At 45.0% G+C, this 19,902-nt stretch overlaps 1 protein-coding gene across 1 annotated transcript in view; it reads right to left on the bottom strand.

Moving 5' to 3' along the window:
- Positions 1–15,198: 15,198 nt before the first annotated feature.
- YIPF6 (Yip1 domain family member 6) overlaps positions 15,199–19,902 on the bottom strand; it is a 31,835-nt gene continuing 27,131 nt past the window's right edge. The window contains exon 7 of the mRNA XM_040404907.1: positions 15,199–17,174. Within this exon, the coding sequence (XP_040260841.1) occupies positions 17,050–17,174 (125 nt within the window). The 3' untranslated portion in view covers positions 15,199–17,049. The remainder of the gene's footprint in view (positions 17,175–19,902) is intronic.

The following is a 19,902-nucleotide window of genomic DNA, read 5'->3' as shown; positions in this document are numbered from 1 at the left end:
CAACGTTAGTGTGTCCTAACAGTAGGATTATTGTACTTTCTAGGTCCCCAGGGCTGAGGGTTTACATAGTGTCCAATCAGATCACAGTAACCCAATCAGAGGGGAAATCCACTTTGATTATGCTGTGGTCACAGTCAAAGGTTTACAATGAAAGGGTTAACAGTTGGGATCCTGGCTATAGAGCAAAAGGCGGTTCTTAGAACCGGAGCTGTTAGTTACAGTTCGTTCATAGAGCAGGAGTGCACACAGAAGCCATCTGCTCCCTTTAAAACAACAACTAAAGTGATTGGTCCTTAACCACCTCAGCCCCCTTAGCTTAAACCCCCTTAATGACCAGGCCACTTTTTACACTTCTGCACTACATTACTTTCACCGTTTATTGCTCGGTCATGCAACTTACCACCCAAATGAATTTTACCTCCTTTTCTTCTCACTAATAGAGCTTTCATTTGGTGGTATTTCATTGCTGCTGACATTTTAACTTTTTTTTTGTTATTAATCGAAATTTAACGAATTTTTTGCAAAAAAATAACATTTTTCACTTTCAGTTGTCAAATTTTTCAAAAAAAACGACATCTATATATAAAATTTTCTCTAAATTTATTGTTCTATATGTCTTTGATAAAAAAAAATATGTTTGGGTAAAAAAAAAAATGGTTTGGGTAAAAGTTATAGCGTTTACAAACTATGGTACAAAAATGTGAATTTCCGCTTTTTGAAGCAGCTCTGACTTTCTGAGCACCTGTCATGTTTCCTGAGGTTCTACAATGCCGAGACAGAAAACCCCCACAAATGACCCCATTTCGGAAAGTAGACACCCTAAGGTATTCGCTGATGGGCATGGGCATTTTTGTCACAAGTTAGCGGAAAATGATGATTTTTTATTTTTTTTTCCTTACAAAGTCTCATATTCCACTAACTTGTGACAAAAAATAAAAACTTCCATGAACTCACTATGCCCATCACGAAATACCCGGGGGTGTCTTTTTTCCAAAATGGGGTCACTTGTGGGGTAGTTATACTGCCCTGGCATTTTAGGGGCCCGAATGCGTGAGAAGTAGTTTGAAATCAAAATGTGTAAAAAATGCCCTGTGAAATCTGAAAGGTGCTCTTTGGAATGTCGGCCCCTTTGCCCACCTAGGCTACAAAAAAAGTGTCACACATCTGGTATCGCCGTACTCAGGAGAAGTTGGGCAATGTGTTTTGGGGTGTCATTTTACATATACCCATGCTGGGTGAGATAAATATCTCGGTCAAATGCCAACTTTGTATAAAAAAATTCAAAAAGTTGTCTTTTGCAGAGATATTTCTCTCACCCAGCATGGGTATATGTAAAAAGACACCCCAAAACACATTGCCCTACTTCTTCTGAGCACGGCGATACCAGATGTGTGACACTTTTTTGCAGCCTAGGTGGGCAAAGGGGCCCACATTCCAAAGAGCACCTTTCGGATTTCACAGGGCATTTTTTACACATTTTGATTTCAAACTACTTCTCAAGCATTCGTGCCCCTAAAATGCCAGGGCAGTATAACTACCCCACAAGTGACCCCATTTTGGAAAGAAGACACCCCAAGGTATTTCGTGATGGGCATAGTGAGTTCATGGAAGTTTTTATTTTTTGTCACAAGTTAGTGGAATATGAGACTTTGTAAGAAAAAAAAAATAATAAAAATCATCATTTTCCGCTAACTTGTGACAAAAAATAAAAAATTCTAGGAACTCGCCATGCCCCTCACGGAATACCTTGGGGTGTCTTCTTTCCAAAATGGAGTCACTTGTGGGGTAGTTATACTGCCCTGGCCTTTTAGGGGCCCTAATGTGAAATGTATAAAAAATGCCCTGTGAAATCCGAAAGGTGCTCTTTGGAATGTGGGCCCATTTGCCCACCTAGGCTGCAAAAAAGTGTCACACATCTGGTATCGCCGTACTCAGAAGAAGTAGGGCAATGTGTTTTGGGGTGTCTTTTTACATATACCCATGCTGGGTGAGAGAAATATCTCGGCAAAAGACAACTTTTCCCATTTTTTTAAACAAAGTTGGCATTTGACCAAGATATTTATCTCCTGAGTACGGCGATACCACATGTGTGACACTTTTTTGCAGCCTAGATGCGCAAAGGGGCCCAAATTCCTTTTAGGAGGACATTTTTAGACATTTGGATCCCAGACTTCTTCTCAGGCTTTAGGGCCCCTAAAATGCTAGGGCAGTATAAATACCCCACATGTGACCCCCATTTTGGAAAGAAGACACCCCAAGGTATTCGATGAGGGGCATGGCGAGTTCATATAAAAAAAATTTTTTGGGCACAAGTTAGGCTACTTTCACACTAGCGTTCGGGGCTCCGCTTGTGAGTTCCGTTTGAAGGCTCTCACAAGCGGCCCCGAACGGATCCGTCCAGCCCTAATGCATTCTGAGTGGATGCGGATCCGCTCAGAATGCATCAGTTTGGCACCGTTTGTCCTCCGCTCCGCTCAGCAGGCGGACCCCTGAACGCAGCTTGCAGCGTTCGGGTGTCAGCCTGGCCGTGCGGAGGCAAACGGATCCGTTCAGACTAAGGCTACTTTCACACTAGCGTTCGGAGCGGATCCGTCTGATGTTTCATCAGACGGATCCGCTCCGATAATGCAGACGTTCGCATCCGTTCAGAACGGATGCGTCTGCATTAAAACTTAGAAAATTTTCTAAGTGTGAAAATTGTCTGAGCGGATCCGTTCAGACTTTACATTGAAAGTCAATGGGGAACGGATCCGCTTGAAGATTGAGCCATATTGTGTCATCTTCAAGAGGATCCGTCCCCATTGACTTCCATTGTAAGTGTGGACGGATCCGCTCGCCTCCGCACGGCCAGGCGGACACCCGAACGCTGCAAGCAGCGTTCAGGTGTCCGCTCACTGAGCGGAGCGGAGGCTGAACGCTGGCAGGCGGATGCATTCTCAGTGGATCCGCATCCATTGAGAATGCATTGGGGCCAGACGGATGCGTTCGGGGCCGCTCGTGAGCCCCTTCAAACGGTGCGCACGAGCGGACACCCGAACGCTAGTGTGAAAGTAGCCTAATACAATGTAAGTCAATGGGGACGGATCCGTTTGAAGTTGACACAGTATGGCTCAGTTTTCAAACGGATCCGTCCCTCATTGACTTTCAATGTAAAGTCAAAACGGATCCGTTTGCATTTTCATGAACAAAAAAAAAAAAAAAAAAAATTTTTTTTTTTGTTCATGGTAATGCAAACGGATCCGTTCTGAACGGATCTAAGCGTTTGCATTATAGGTGCGGATCCGTCTGTGCAGATACCAGACGGATCCGCACCTAACGCAGGTGTGAAAGTAGCCTTAGCGGAAATTGATTTTTTTTTTCTTTCTCACAAAGTCTCCCTTTCCGCAAACTTGGGACAATCTTTCATGGACTCAATATGCCCCTCAGCGAATACCTTGGGGTGTCTTCTTTCCAAAATGGGGTAATTTGTGGGGTGTTTGTACTGCCCTGGCATTTGAGGGTCTCCGCAATCATTACATGTATGGCCAGCATTAGGAGTTTCTGCTATTCTCCTTATATTGAGCATACGGGTAATGAGATTTTTTTTTTCCGTTCAGCCTCTGGGCTGAAAGAAAAAATGAACGGCACAGATTTCTTCATTCGCATCGATCAATGTGGATGAAAAAATCTCTGCCAAAAAAAAAAAAAAAAGGAGGGGAAAGGCGTCTGCCAGGACATAGGAGCTCCGCCCAACATCCATACCCACTTAGCCCGTATGCCCTGGCAGACCAGATTTCCCCATTCACATCAATCGATGTGAATGAATAAATCATTGCCGGGATTTTTTAATTTTTTTTTTATATACAAAGTGTTTGCCAAAGTATATGAACACCGCCTCCCCCTCCGCTCGTATGCCTCGGCAAACGTATCTTTTACTGCAGAGGAGAAATCTCGTCTTGCAGCGCCGCATACACCGACTTTTGTGTAATCTGACAGCAGCGCAATGCTTCTGTCAGAATGCACATCAGTGCTGCAGCTAGTCGATCGGTTGGTCCACCTGGAAGGTAAAAAAAACAAAACAAAAAAGAAAAAAACAGGCCGCAACACAATAAATTTATTAACTTTATAATAAAATTTGAACGGAACATATAAACTTTATTTAACTTTTTGAACAGAACGTTAACTTTTTTGCTTACCGGTGATTTTTTTTTTTTACCTTTATAGGGCAAACCTCTCCTTCCCCATGGGACAATGTACAAAGCGCAAATCGCCCAAAGATGTGGCGAAGTACATTATGCACTTTGTCCCAGGTGAAAGGAGAGGTTTGCAGCAGCTGTGAGTGTAAGGGCCCTAATAGTCCTGTGTGCCTGTCCTGTGAGATGCAATCCCTATGCTAGGTGTACCTGTGTGTGGTACTTCCGGAAACATTCTCCAAAGCATAGGGCAGGGTGGTCAGGGATGTCAGGACAGAAATAGCGGGTGTCACGCCTTATTCCACTCCTGCTACAGACACGACATCTTTTTCGGGGTGACGGTTGGGTTGAGGTACCAGCAACGACATTGGGGAAATGTCGCTCGTGTAGACGGCTCACTACACTGGTGGATGGGGCCACGGAACCTCCTGGATACAGGAGGTTCTCGATGATCTCTTCCTGAAATTTGATGAAGGATCGTGTTCTCCCAGCCTTACTGTAGAGAACAAAACTATTATATGCAGCCAATTGAATCAAATATACAGACACCTTCTTATACCAGCGTCTGGTGCGTCGGGAAACTAAATAGGGAGCCAACATCTGGTCATTGAAGTCCACCCCTCCCATGTGAAGGTTATAGTCGTGGACTGAGAGGGGCTTTTCAATGACATTGGTTGCCCGTTCAATTTGTATTGTCGTGTCTGCATGAATGGAGGAGAGCATGTAAACGTCACGCTTGTCTCTCCATTTCACCGCGAGCAGTTCTTCGTTACACAAGGCAGCCCTCTCCCCCCTTGCAAGACGGGTGGTAACGAGCCGTTGGGGGAAGCCCCGGCGACTAGGTCGCGCGGTGCCACAGCAGCCAATCTGTTCTAGGAACAAATGCCTGAAGAGAGGCACACTTGTGTAAAAATTGTCCACATAAAGATGGTACCCCTTGCCAAATAAGGGTGACACCAAGTCCCAGACTGTCTTCCCACTGCTCCCCAGGTAGTCAGGGCAACCGACCAGCTCCAGGGTCTGATCTTTACCCTCATAGATCCGAAATTTGTGGGTATAGCCTGTGGCCCTTTCACAGAGCTTATACAATTTGACCCCATACCGGGCCCGCTTGCTTGGGATGTATTGTTTGAAGCCAAGGCGCCCGGTAAAATGTATAAGGGACTCGTCTACGCAGATGTTTTGCTCAGGGGTATTCAAATCTGCAAATTTGTTGTTGAAGTGGTCTATGAGGGGCCGAATTTTGTGGAGCCGGTCAAAAGCTGGGTGGCCTCTGGGATGGGAGGTGGTGTTGTCGCTAAAGTGCAGGAAACACAGGATGGTCTCAAATCGTGTCCTGGACATAGCAGCAGAGAACATGGGCATGTGATGAATTGGGTTCGTGGACCAATATGACCGCAATTCATGCTTTTTGGTTAGACCCATGTTGAGGAGAAGGCCCAGAAAAATTTTAATTTCGGAAACTTGGACTGGTTTCCACGGGAAAGGCTGGGCATAAAAGCTTCCCGGGTTGGCGGCTATAAATTGAGTGGCATACCGATTTGTTTCTGCCACGACTAAGTCCAAGAGCTCCGCAGTCAAGAACAGCTCAAAAAATCCCAGTGCCGAACCGATCTGAGCTGTCTCAACCCGAACTCCAGACTGGGCGGTGAAAGGGGGAACTACACGTGCGGCTGAAGTTGGGGACTGCCAATCAGGGTTTACCAGCACCTCAGGGACTCTACGGGCCTGTCTGTGCGGTGGCTGCGACGGGGTAACTATTGCACCTGCCACCGTACCAGCTTCAACTGCCCTTCTGGTGCTCGCCACTTCACCATGTTGTACGGCAGTGCTGGTACTAGGTCCAGGATGGGCTGCGCTGCTGGTGTATGCCTCACCACGTAATCCGCCAGCGCCACTCTGCTGCCCTTGAAGCGGATCCTGCGCAACCTGTGGTCTAGCGACACGGGGCCGGGTACGCCTGGTGCTATCAGGGACCTCAACCTCCTCGTCCGAACTTTGGGTCAGACTGCCACTGCTTTCTACAGGTTCATATTCTGACCCGCTAGATTCATCAGATGAGGGTTCCCATTCCTCATCTGACTGGGTCAGAAGCCTGTAGGCCTCTTCAGAAGAATACCCCCTGTTTGACATTTGGACTACTAAATTTAGGGGTATTCCCTGAGACTACCCAAGAAAAAAAGCAAGCCTGTCTTACAAATGGGAGGCTAGCAAAGTACCGGAGGCCGCTGCGATTGATAAAAAATATCAAAACAGATTTTTTTATCGCCGCAGCGCTTGTAAAGTGATTGTGCAGTGATCAAAAAAATAATATTTTTTTTTTGTCACTGCGGCGGGGCGGGCGTCGGTGACCGCACGTGTGGGTGACCGATCAGGCCTGATCGGGCAAACACTGCGTTTTGGGTGGAGGGCGAGCTAAGGTGACACTAATACAATTATAGATCTGACTGTGATCAGTTTTGATCACTTACAGATACTATAAAAGTACAAATGCTGATTAGCGATACGCTAATCAGCGAATCAGTGACTGCGGTGCGGTGGGCTGGGCGCTAACCGGCGCTAAACTACCTAACCAACGGACCTAAACGTCAATACTAGTGAAAAAAAAAAGTGACAGTTTACACTGATCACTTTTTTCCCTTTCACTAGGTGATTGACAGGGGCGATCAAGGGGTTAATTGGGGTGATGGGGGGGTGATCTGGGGCTAAGTGTGGTGTTTGGTGGCTACTCACTGTGATGTCTGCTCCTCTGCTGGGACCAACCGACGAAAAGGACCAGCAGAGAAGCCATTTAACACCTTATATTTATAAATATAAGGTGTTAGATGGCTTCTGATTTGATTTTTAGAAAATCGCCAGCCTGCCAGCAACGATCATTGGCTGGCAGGCTGGTGACGAAATTGTTCTTTAACTTTTGCCGGCCCGCAATGCGCATGCGCGGGCCGGCTCAGACCCAAATCTCGCGTCTTGCGAGATGACCCACGGATGCGTCCAGGAGGAATGAATCGACCGCCGCCAGGACACATCCGTGCGTTAGGCGGTCGGAAAGGAGTTCAACTTAAAATAAATAAACAGGAAATCTCTTAATCCCTTCTAAAATCTTGTATGTGGGGGACACAGTACTGTATGTGATGGTGGACACATACACCCAGAAACTGGCTGTGATCACAACTTTCTAACAGTTATGCCCAGATGTTTAACCCATAACCCATTTACTGTGATCGGTAATGATCATGATTAGAGATGAGTGAATTTCCGCTTATCAAATTTGCTTACACTTCGTTTGGTGGTAAAAGGTGAATTGCGTTAAGGATTTTGTTACCAAGGACCATAATGCATTCCGTTATTCATTCCGTCATAATAGAAGCCTATGGGCTGCAAAACGGATCCGCCCCGTTTCCGTTATGCAGGAGAGGGATCCCCTGCATAACGGAACGGATCCGTTTTGCAGCCTATAGACTTCTATTATGACGGATTGCCTCTAAAGGCATTCCGTCATAGAATTGCGTTATGGTCCGTGGTAACGGAATCTATAACGCAATACACCTTTTATCACCAAACGAAGTGTGAACGAATTTCAAAATATGAAATTCGCTCATCTCTAAATCACGATACCTAAACCTAGCTACACGTCAGTAGATTGCCTGTCCATTGTATAAAAGTAACCAAAAGTAATAACTGAACATACTGTATTTGGTATGGCATCCCTTTTTTGTTCCAGTAACACGCAATAAACTGATTTATGACAAAAACAGTCCTTGTTGCCTGCAGGAACCAACCAGAGTACAACCTAGATACATGAGAACTGCACACCTAGGATGGATGTATTATGTACCAAGATCTCCATAGTGGTGGCTGACAACAATGGATCATGTCACTATACGGCCCTATGAGTGAAGGGAAGCAGCATACAAGAAAACACAGCTCTTTAGAAAGACATCTTATGAATTAAATAAGCACAGAATATTGAGGGGTGGACAAAAAGAATACACATACTGCACTACTTCAGATCGCAAACTAGACAATGCCTATTAAAGCACTGACAGGAATTCCTTGAGCAGTCTTACATTAGTGACATGGTAAATTCTTCATGACACTTTTGGTAATTAGTTGATTTTCAGCAAAAGGAAGTCACCCGGCTCCATAGACAGTAGTGTCTATGCCTTTAGTACCACAGTCCAGTGCTGATCAGCAGTGTACCACTGGACAGTTACAACAGAGACTGCACAAGAAACTGTGCTAATGCCATCATGTCCTCACACGTAGCTGCAAGAGGCCCTTTCATCCAGCTATACAAGGAATGCTATAGAGCAGGGATGCACAAAAATTGATTAAAATGGAAAATCTGCCAAAAAAGTGAAATTTAAAAATTTGATCTCCATTTTCCTTTAATTCTTGTGGAACGCCTAAAGGGTTAACAAAGTTTGTAAAATCGGTTTTGAATACCTTGAGGGGTGTAGTTTCTACAATGGGGTCATTTATGGGGGTATCCACTATGTAGGCCCCACAAAGTGACTTCAGACCTGAACTGGTCCTTATAAAGTGGGTTTTGGCAATTTTCTTAAAAATTTGAAGAATTGCTTCTAAACTTCTAAGCCTTCTAACGTCCTAAAAAAATAAAATGACATTTCCAAAATGATGCCAACATAAAGTAGACATATGGGGAATGTTAAATAATAAATATTTTATGAGGTATCACTTTCTGTTTTAAAAGCAGAGAAATTGAAATTTAGAAAATTGCGAATTTTTCAAATTTTTGGGTAAATTTGGGATTTTTTCATAAATAAAGGTGAAATATTTTTACTCAAATTTATGACTATCATGAAGTACAATGTGTCACGAGAAAACAATCTCTGAATGACTTGGATAAATAAAGGCGTTCCAAAGTTATTACCACATAAAGTGAGATATGTCAGTTTTGCAAAATTTGGCCTGGTCAGGAAGGGGGCAAATGGCCCAGATGGCAGGTGGTTAATGTGTGTATTCAGACATCAGTGTTTTAGCACGATCCGTGGGTCAGCGTTTTCAGCACGGATGAATGCTCTATTTTGTCCGTGTTCATGGATCCATCACGTCCATTATAGTCTATGGGTCCGTGAAAACCACAGATGCAACATGGATGTTATCCGTGTTTCACGGATCATTAGGAAGAGATGCTTTGAAAATTATTTTTCAGCTGTTCAGGGTCAGTGAAACACAGATGGCAGACGGACAGCAAAAAACTGACCCAACACGGATCCATCACTGACCACCTTCTCACGGATTCGAGCACGGACGTGTAAATGAGGCTTAACTCAAAGTATTGTTGATGCAGACACCAAAATCTTTATTTCTGGACAGAAGATCATGCTGTGTAAAGAGACCCTATCACAAGGAAATGCAGTACAGTCTGCAAGCAGCATGTTATAGGGCAGGAGTGTCAGACCAGATTGATATATAGATTGGGGGGGGAATCGATAATTTATACATCTACAGTATACCTAATGGCAGTCAGGCTACCTCTGGCGAGCACATGGAGGGCTGTGCGGCTCTCCAAAGAAATGCCACCCCACACCATTACTGACCCAATGCTAAACCGGTCATGCTGGAGGATGTTGCAGGCAGCAGAACGTTCTCCACGGCATCTCCAGACTCTGTCACATGTGCTCAGTGTGAACCTGCTTTCATCTGTGAAGAGCACAAGGCGCCAGTGGCGAATTTGCCAATCTTGGTGTTCTCTGGCAAATGCCAAACGTCCTGCACGGTGTTGGGCTGTAAGCACAACCCCCACCTGTGGACGTCGGGCCCTCATATCACCCTCATGGAGTCTGTTTCTGACCGTTTGAGCAGACACATGCACATTTGTGGCCTGCTGGAGGCCATTTTGCAGGGCTCTGGCAGTGCTCCTCCTGTTCCTCCTTGCTCAAAGGCGGAGGTAGCGGTCCTGCTGCTGGGTTGTTGCCCTCCTAAGGCCTCCTCCACGTCTCCTGATGTACTGGCCTGTCTCCTGGTAGCGCCTCCATGCTCTGGACACTACGCTGACAGACACAGCAAACCTTCTTGCCACAGCTCGCATTGATGTGCCATCCTGGATAAGCTGCACTACCTGAGCCACTTGTGTGGGTTGTAGACTCCGTCTCATGCTACCACTAGAGTGAAAGCACCGCCAGCATTCAAAAGTGACCAAAACATCAGCCAGGAAGTATAGGAACTGAGAAGTGGTCTGTGGTTACCACCTGCAGAACCATTTCTTTATTGGGGGTGTCTTGCTAATTGCCTATAATTTCCACCTGTTGTCTATCCCAGTTGCACAACAGCATGTGAAATTGATTGTCACTCAGTGTTGCTTCCTAAGTGGACAGTTTGATTTCACAGAAGTGTGATTGACTTGGAGTTACATTGTGTTGTTTAAGCGTTCCCTTTATTTTTTTTAAGCAGTGTATATAGATAGCTGTCAGTCATTGATGTGTTATCCATGATGGTAAAATTTTTTGGTTGTGTATATATAATGTCTAATAAATTCGGGTCTCACCTATACTTAGAACGGTGCCTAAAAAGTGCCAGATGGTGCACCACGCATGTGCAGCCATCTTCCACTCATTTCTATGGGACGGTCAAAAATAGGCGAGCACTGGCTTGGCTATTTCTGTAAACCCCATAGAAGTGAATGAAGCAGTGACTTCGCTTGCTAGGTGCGCTTTCCATTTATTTCAACAGGACTTCAGAAAATAGCAGAGTGCACCACACTGCGTTTTCTGGCACTTTGCGGGCGCCGTTTAAAGTATAGGTGTGGGTCCCAGAGGTGGGACCTGCATATATCAGAAACTGGGGGAATATCCTAGCGATATGCCCCCAATGTCCAAAATAGGAATGCCACCTTTAAGTTCAGAAAAAGTTGAGATTTTTCCAAGATTTTTTATTTTTTTTTTACAAGTTTTACCAAAAAAAATTCACAAAACTATATCAATCTGATCAGCTCTTCCTGCTCTATAAGTCTGCTGCCTGCAGATTCCACAGGTCCGCTTTTAAATAGGGATCTGCTGGCCAGAAATAATGAATCTGTACAAGGATGATCAATCGCAGTAAAGATCAATTAGCCCCATACAGAAGAGATGATTGCTGCATTATCATTCCTGATAATTGCCTGCTGAGTTGGCCAGTGTAAAGAGGTCTCAGAGGAGTTTTCCAAGATTTTAATACTGAACAGTATCTGATCGGAGGGAGTCCAACACCTGACCCCTGCCGATCAGCTGTTTGACAAGGCAGCAGCACTCGCAGTAGCGCCACAGCTTTCTCTCTGCTTTTCACGTTCATCGGCTACTTGGCCTAGATCTAGCAGAGTCCCATTGAAGTGAATGTACGGTGTTGTGCTTGGTAAGCATAGAGAAGGCCGCGGCGCTCACCGGACCGCCAGTGCCTTCTCAAATAGCTGATCGTCAAGGGTCCCGGGGCATCGGAAAACAATATTGCTTAGGCCTCTTTCACACTTGCGTTGTCCGGATCCGGCGTGTACTCCACTTGCCGGAATTACACTCCGGATCTGGAAAAACGCAAGTGTACTGAAAGCATTTGAAGACGGATCCGTCTTCAAAATGCTTTCAGTGTTACTATGGCACCCAGGACGCTTTTAAAGTCCTGGTTGCCATAGTAGGAGCGGGGAGCGGGGGAGCGGTATACTTACAGTCCGTGCGGCTCCCGGGGCGCTCCAGAGTGACGTCAGAGCGCCCCGACTTTAGCGTCCCGGCAGCCATGGTAACCATTCAGAAAAAGCTAAATGTCGGCTCCGGCAATGCGCCGAAACGACGTTTAGCTTAAGGCCGGATCCGTATCAATGCCTTTCAGTGGGCATTAATTCCGGATCCGGCCTTGCGGCAAGTGTTCCAGATTTTTGGCCGGAGCAAAAAGCGCAGCATGCTGCGGTATTTTCTCCGGCCAAAAAACGTTCCGTTCCGGAACTGAAGACATCCTGATGCATCCTGAACGGATTTCTCTCCATTCAGAATGCATTGGGATAATCCTGATCAGGATTCTTCCGGCATAGAGCCCCGACGACGGAACTCTATGCCGGAAGACAAGAACGCAGGTGTGAAAGAGCCCTTACCGGTAATTGGTTTTCTTGATACCCATGACGGCACCCCATGTGACCAGGGACCTCCCATCCAGGACAGGAAAAGATAAAAGGTTCACAAAAAGAGAAAAAAAGAGAGAAAAAAGAGAAAAAAAAAGAGAAAAAGAAAAAAAGAGAAAAAGAAAAAGAGAAAAGGAAAAGGAAGAGATCCAATACGGTACATTATATCTCTTCTGAACGATACTGCTCATTAGGGAGCTTCCCTAAGAATCCTGTCGAGTAGTAGCAGGCTACTCCATATTAAACCTATTAGGGTAACTATAATACCTATAAATCTTTTTTTTTTTTTTTTGGGGAAGGGCAAATTTTGGGGGTGCCGTCATGGGTATCAAGAAAACCAATTACCGGTAAGCAATATTGTTTTCCCTTCACCCATGACGGCACCCCATGCGAGATAGACTATTAATAAGGAAATTAGGGAGGGACCACCGCCTGAAGCACCTTCCTACCAAAGGCGGTATCTGCGTGAAGTTGGAGCCTGTAATGCTTCAAGAACGTGTGTGAACTCCACGTTGCTGCTCTACAAATTTGAGCCAGAGAGGCATCCGCCTTCTTGGCCCAGGACGTAGCCACCGCACGGGTGGAGTGAGCTCCAAATCCTGAAGGGGGCGAGAGACCCTGTGCTAGGTAGGCTTCGGAAATGGCCCTTTTGACCCATCTAGCAATGACTGCCGTGGACACTTTGCGCCCCTTATTTCTACCCCAAAACTGAATAAGGAGGTTTTCGTCCAACCTCCAGGCCGAGGTAGACTCCAAATAAGCTAACAGACATCTTTTGACGTCCAGGCAATGATATTCCCTTTCTAAATTATTGGAAGGATTTGTGCAGAAAGATGGAAGAATAACATCTTTACTTCTGTGGAAGTCCGTAACCATTTTTGGCCGGAAGGACGGGAGAGGCCTAATAATAACTTTGTCATCTAAGATCTGGGTATACGGTGGAAAAGCCGAGAAGGCTTGAATCTCTGAAATCCTTCTAGCTGAAATAATGGCCAATAAAAAGGACATTTTAAAGGAGAGCATATCTATGGGGATTTCTGACAGAGGTTCAAAAGGTTTCTGCGACAGGGCCGTCAAGACCGTGTTAAAATCCCAATGAGGGGACAAAGGTCTTATCGAAGGGTGGATCCTGGAGGCCGCTGAAAGAAACCTCTTAACCCAAGGATGAAGGGCCAGCTGTGTATCGAAAAAGTAACCTAAAGCTGCCACATGCACCCTCAGGGTGGAAGCCCTAAGCCCTTTATTGAGACCAGCTTGAAGAAAGTCTAGGACTCTTGAGACGTTGGAAGGAGAGAAGGGTTAAGGATTGACTCCTAAGAAGGAGGAGAATACCTCCCAGATCTTATTATATTTCCCAGCTGTAGTAGCTTTCCTACTTCCCAGAATGGTGGTCACTACTGATTGGGACAGACCCCGACCTAACCAAATCCCCCTTTCAGTCTCCACACTGCCAGGTGCAAAATTTTTGGATTGGCATGCAGGATTGGGCCTTGATGCAATAGAACCTCCCGGGGAGGCAGAATCCATGGAGGGGTTATCGCTAAGTCTAGGAGGCAGGAGTACCAGGACCTTTTCGGCCATACTGGGGCAACTAGGGTAATTATCGCTTTCTCCCTCTGGACTTTCTTCAGGACCTGCGGAATTAGGGAAAAAGAAGGGAAGGCATAACCCTCCTCCTGAGACCAGTCCTGTGCCAATCCGTCTAGGGCTGTTGGATTGTCCAAACGATTTAGGGAGAAGAATCTTTCCACTTTCTTGTTCTCCCTGGAGGCAAACAGGTCCACTGTGGGGAGGCCAAATTTCTGAGTTAACTGGGAGAATACCTCTGGGTTTAGACACCAATCTCCCTGTCTTAGCTGGACGCGGCTCAGAAAATCGTCCCCTACATGCTCCTTGCCTTTTATGTGAACTGCCGACAGGGATAGAGGTTTCTGTTCTGCTAACTAGAAAATCTGGTGACAGAGTATTGCCAGAGAAGGTACCCTTGTTCCACCTTGATTGTTGACGTATGCGACTGTTGTTGAGTTTTCAGAGTATAGAATTACTTTCTTGTGGGATATATCCAGAACTATCGCTTTTAACGCTATTTCCACTGCCTTTAGTTCTTTGAAGTTTGAGGTGGCTTTCCTGGTGTTCAAATCCCACCTCCCTTGCCAGCCTTTGTTCTCCGAGTGAGCCCTCCACCCCCATGGGCTGGCATCCGTTGTTATTAGTATCGGATCTCGAAAGGACCAGGGCACCCCTGCTGAAAGATTCTCTGGCACTGTCCACCAAAGAAGAGACATCCTCGCTTCCGCGGATAAATGGAGAGACTGGTCTAACGACTGTTTGCAGCCGTCCCATTGGCGCAGGATACATGACTGAAGCTTCCTCGTATGGGCCTGCGCATATGGGACCGCCGGAATTGTTGCTGTCAGGTGGCCCAGTACCGCCATCGCCCTTCTGAACGAGCAGAGGCAAGACCTGTACCGCCCCACGGCATCGGAAGCGCGCGCATGCACAGACGCCAACAGGAAGCCGGGCACAGACGCCGAACAGCATGAGGGAAGCCGCCTGAACACGGCCACAGCGGCTCCCTCGGGATCGGCGACGGAATGCAGGGGAAAGGCAGACTATAGGCAGCGGCCCCCGAGAGCCTTCAGCCGCTTGGGGGAAGCCACCTACCGGATAAAAAACCTGGGCCTCCCCCCAGCTGCAGGTGAGAACCATTCTTTAAGAGTCTTCCCAGGAACTTCCAGAGGACAGGAAACCTGAACTGGTGCTTGGTGGGGGTGTGAACCTTTTATCTTCTCAGGTTTCCTGTCCCGGATGGGAGGTCCCTGGTCGCATGGGGTGCCGTCATGGGTGAAGGGAAAACCCTTTTAACAAATCAACACTACACAGTCCTAGAATGTAAACAGCGAATGCTGAGAAAATCCAATTCTACCACTGTTTTATTATGTTATATTCTTCCTAAAAAATACATATTTGCCAATGCACAGCTCAGACAACTGTGATTTTAGGGATCATAGGATTAGTCAGGCACATCAAAAAGAAACTAATTTGATCAGCGGTAAAACACACATACATAATAAAACCAACACATGTGCTGCCCTAGGTCAAGCATTTGCCCTGCTACCATAAATTTTTTATGGGACTGCCGGAAATAGGCGATTGTCCAGCAGTCCTGTAGAGAATAAATGGAGTGGCAGGGTACATGCTCAACATATTTGGTGGGAGTCCCAGCAGTTGGACCACCAACAAATCAATGTCTTTAATGAGACATCACTATTAGGCCTCTTTTTCCCATGGACATTTGTAAGCCAAAACCAGGACTGGGTCTAAAACACAGAAAAGGCACAAATATTTATATAAAATACATTTTCTCTGTAGGTTCCACTTCTGGTTTTGGCTTACAAATACTTACCGTGTGAAATGGGCCTTATTGATACCATTTCATTACCAGGAAAAAAAACTAACACACATCTTCATATAAAAAAAAAAAAAAAAGTTTAATAAATTATAAATATAGAGATTGCATTATACAATTTAATTTAAAACAAATCATATTTAAAGAAATTCACAGCTGACCGCTCTCCAAATGTGCTATAACACCCCCAAGAAAGAAATAAGCACAATAGTAATTGAATATACTCATTCGGCCCTGCACATGAGAGAAAGCAATGCATAGTCCCCTTTGTAGCAGATTCTTCTGTCAATTACATTTATCTTTGACTCAACCGCTTCTAGCATATACTCCATATGCATAACATTCATACATACAGTATATGGACATAACCAGTGCAGCGCCCTCCACTGGTTGTTTAAATGTAATCCGGTTGGATACGTGCATTTGAACAGGATAAGAAAGGCCTCACTGTATGTATTTTCCAGTCTCTTTCAGTAATTCCAAGGATGCTCCTTTTGCTCCGGAGCTTTGAACTCTTCATCTGCTGCTATTGGCATAAAGTGTCTAAAGCAGTAAACATAAAGGCAGTATTACATTTACACTTATTAAGCTGGTCAAAGCCAGTCGGTGTCCTTTCAGATGTCAGTTTTCATTGCATGGTTACTTTTCTATTGTACTTGCACATTATAATCATTAGGCAATTCTTTTTCTCTGTCCTTTGATTTACAATCCTATCACTGGACGTGAGTGTAAGCCAACAGGATGCAACTAAGGGCTCATGCTCACGACTGCAGTCAACCAAGGGAAATGGTTTGTGTCAGACGCAGCTCCACTGACCCCAACTGACTATATATATTTATGATACAGTCAGTCTATATGATGGCGGAGCTATTGCAGTGTACTCATCACACATTACAATAGCTCCGCCATCAGACAAAGACTGACTTCATCATAAACCATAATGAACAGTCAGTTCAGATCAGGAGATGCAGCAGACACATGGACTGTGGATACCAGGCGGATCACAGTCATGTGCTCGAGCCCTAAGAAAAGTAATGACTTTTTACATTACATGTATCTTAGTAAACACTCCCAGTACAGCAACAGACCTAGATGTCACAATACTTGTGATGAAGTACAACCTCCTAGAATGCAGATGAGCAGTGGGAAAACAGTAGATAGCTATAGATTTAGTGCAGGGCTATGTACAGAAAAACTACACCAAAGCTCCTTGGACTCCTGCAGACACCAGTGTATTTCCCCGCTTTCATTTCAGCATTGGTGCCAAATTAGATACTGATGTCATGTGATCTTCATTCCACCAGAAAAGTCCTAGTCTTCAAGCCCATTGAAGTCCTTCTGTAATGAGACACTCATCCGAACTAAAGGGAAGAAGGGTTGAAGGTCAGGATCATCCAGCTGATGACAAAATAGAATAGGAATATGGGATAGACTGCCAAGGCTCTCCGGTTGGGGGGCTGACTGTCCGCCAGAAAAGCAGTTGAGGCTGCAAAAGAAAAAAAAAAGTTAAAAGTTCAAGAGATATAGAGATATAGATATATATTCCAAAATAGAAGCAAGAAAATTCTAGCAAACTGGCCACGGATAAAATCCAATTCCTTTATTGTGTCCTTTTAAAATTCATATACTGAACGGAGTGAGCAGCGGTCTAGGTGTTACGACAGAACGTCTTAATCATGACAAGAGATGAGCGAATTTCATATTTTGAAATTCGTTCACGCTTCATTTATTGGTAAAAGGTGATTCTGTTACCACGGACCATAAGGCAATTCTATGAGAGGCATTCCGTCATAATAGAAGTCTATGGGCTTCAAAACGGATCCATTCCGTTATGCAGCCCACAGACTTCAATTACAATGGAATGAATAACGGAATGCCTCTAAATGGATTCCGTTATGCATTTTGTCATAGAATTGCATTATGGTCCGTGGTAACGGAATCCATAACGCAATTCACCTTTTACCAGGCAGTAAGCGAATCGCAAACGAATTTCATAACCGGAGAATTGCTCATCTTTAATCATGACCATAGTATGTTACCTGCTGCATCCTGGTGGGTTCCTCAGTTGAGGGCCAAATTTAGTGATGAAGAGGTTAAAAATAGATATATTAAAAAGCGTTGCTATAACATTCGTTTATTTTATGCACTTATTTAGCGCCGCTGCATTCCGCAGCACTTTACAGACATTAGAAACAAAAAGTGTCCCCAATAGGGATCACAATCTAAGGTCCCTATCAGCATTTCTTTGGAGTATGGAAATAAACCGGAGAACCCGGAGGGAACCCACGCAAACATGGGGAGAACATACACTCCATGAAGATGAGGTCCTCGGTCAGATTCAAACCTAGGACCCCAGTGGTGCAAGGCACCAGTGTGAACTACTGATAAAGGTTTATTAAAAGAATGTGGATAGCGTGCAATGTGTTTCAGAGTCAATCTCACATGTCATACAGTGAGATCCAGGAAGTTATAGCAAAAGCACAGGAAGTGACCACACAAATAGTCAGGAGGTCCCATGTCCACGTACAGATGGCAGGCTAAGCTGCTCTATTCATTATCTATGGGCTATTGGAAATAGCAGAACGCTGTACTCTCTTATCTCCCACAGTCCCATTTGTGTACAAGTGTGTTTCACGTAGAGCACCAACTATAGGAAATAAATTGTCCCTGAGTCTATACTGTGAGAAGGTATCTAGGCCTACATGGCTTAACTATAAAAGCTTTTGTGGGCACAATGTAGACCATACATGGGAGTATGCATATGTCACCAAGAGTGACCAAACAATTCTGTATTTAACATTTAGACTTACATTAATTATAACACACCCAATGTGGTGTACCTCACAGCCTGCAGTATGTTGGGTGCACCATAAACTCCTTGAAGACCAGGACCCGACCATGCACTTGTCTGATGTGGGTAGTAAGTAGTACATCTGTTAACTCTTCTGTGGTGTCAAAACACTTTACATAAGCAGAGGGACCTATTAGGTTTAAAACTCTGTGGTACTGAACGGGCAGTTAGGTCTCAGAGAGGAAGTGATGTGAGACAGAAACTCTTAGCAAGTGAGACGCAGTGGATATTTACATCACCAAGGAGTCAACCGCAAGGTATGAGGAAGGACGCTAGTTATTTTATTCTTAATATAAGATCGGCGGGGGTCCGACACCCAGGACTCCTGCCTTTTCCTAGGCCAGTGACATCACTGTACACCGGTCACATGGCCTAGTTGCAGCTCAGCCCTATTCATGTCAATATCAGAGCTCTGGTGAGCACGTATGGCTCTCAAAAACAGCTAATGGGCAGGGGTGTCGGGACTTGGACCCCCACTGGTGAGATAATCATGACCTATCCTGAGGATAGGTTATCATTATCAATTAATGGATAACCCCTTTAACCTATCCCTGGGAAAAGATTTTGGCTCCTGGTCCATCGGTTTGTGCACTAATATTTTTATATGTCAGTAAAGGGGTTGTCTCATGAAGACCCTCTTGTCCATTATGCCCCTGCTGCTTGGGACCCCTATCTATGAGACGGCAGAAAGCTACCATGGCAACATTGAGCCATCTGTGTGCTACATGGACCGCCATTCATCTGAACCACCTCTGGAAGCGACACCAATATGAAATGATTTGCCTGTGAAGAGACGTCTTCCAGAAAACAGTAACTTGGGTGCTGCATTAAAATTTGTAAATGATTATTAAAAAAATATGGTTATGTTCAGGTAGTATAGGTAATACCGACCTTAACCCTCACACCCCGGCTTCATCATTAACTTCATTAGGTTTCTACACTTGTGCTACAGCCGTCAGTAGCACAAGTGTTTCTCTGCTACCCTAGGTAAACTAAAACAGCCTAGACCACGACACTGAGCTCAAAGAGTATTGCCTAGGCTTGATGTGATTGTAGAAATCCTTCAGTACTAGATCTATATGCTTGTCAGAATCTGGAAGTAAAACAGATCTTGAAAATGGTGAGGAAGACCATTAATACCCTGGGTACACAGAGTTTATCCCTCTTTGACTGAATACTGATAGCCTATCCCAAACTAATCTCATCACCATTGTAGTCCCAGAGAAATACTCTAGTCTTCTAGCAAACTGCAGCTGGGCCTAAGTTATTAAAGGTGTTATCCCATGATTAATGTAAAAAATTAAAAACTGGCATCATACAGTACATGACAGCTTCTTTCTAACAAAGCCAAAACCAGCCCTGT

This window comes from Bufo bufo, chromosome 8 (genome assembly GCF_905171765.1).
Source record: "Bufo bufo chromosome 8, aBufBuf1.1, whole genome shotgun sequence".
Taxonomy (NCBI): domain Eukaryota; kingdom Metazoa; phylum Chordata; class Amphibia; order Anura; family Bufonidae; genus Bufo; species Bufo bufo.
This window is presented reverse-complemented; position numbering and strand designations above follow the sequence as displayed.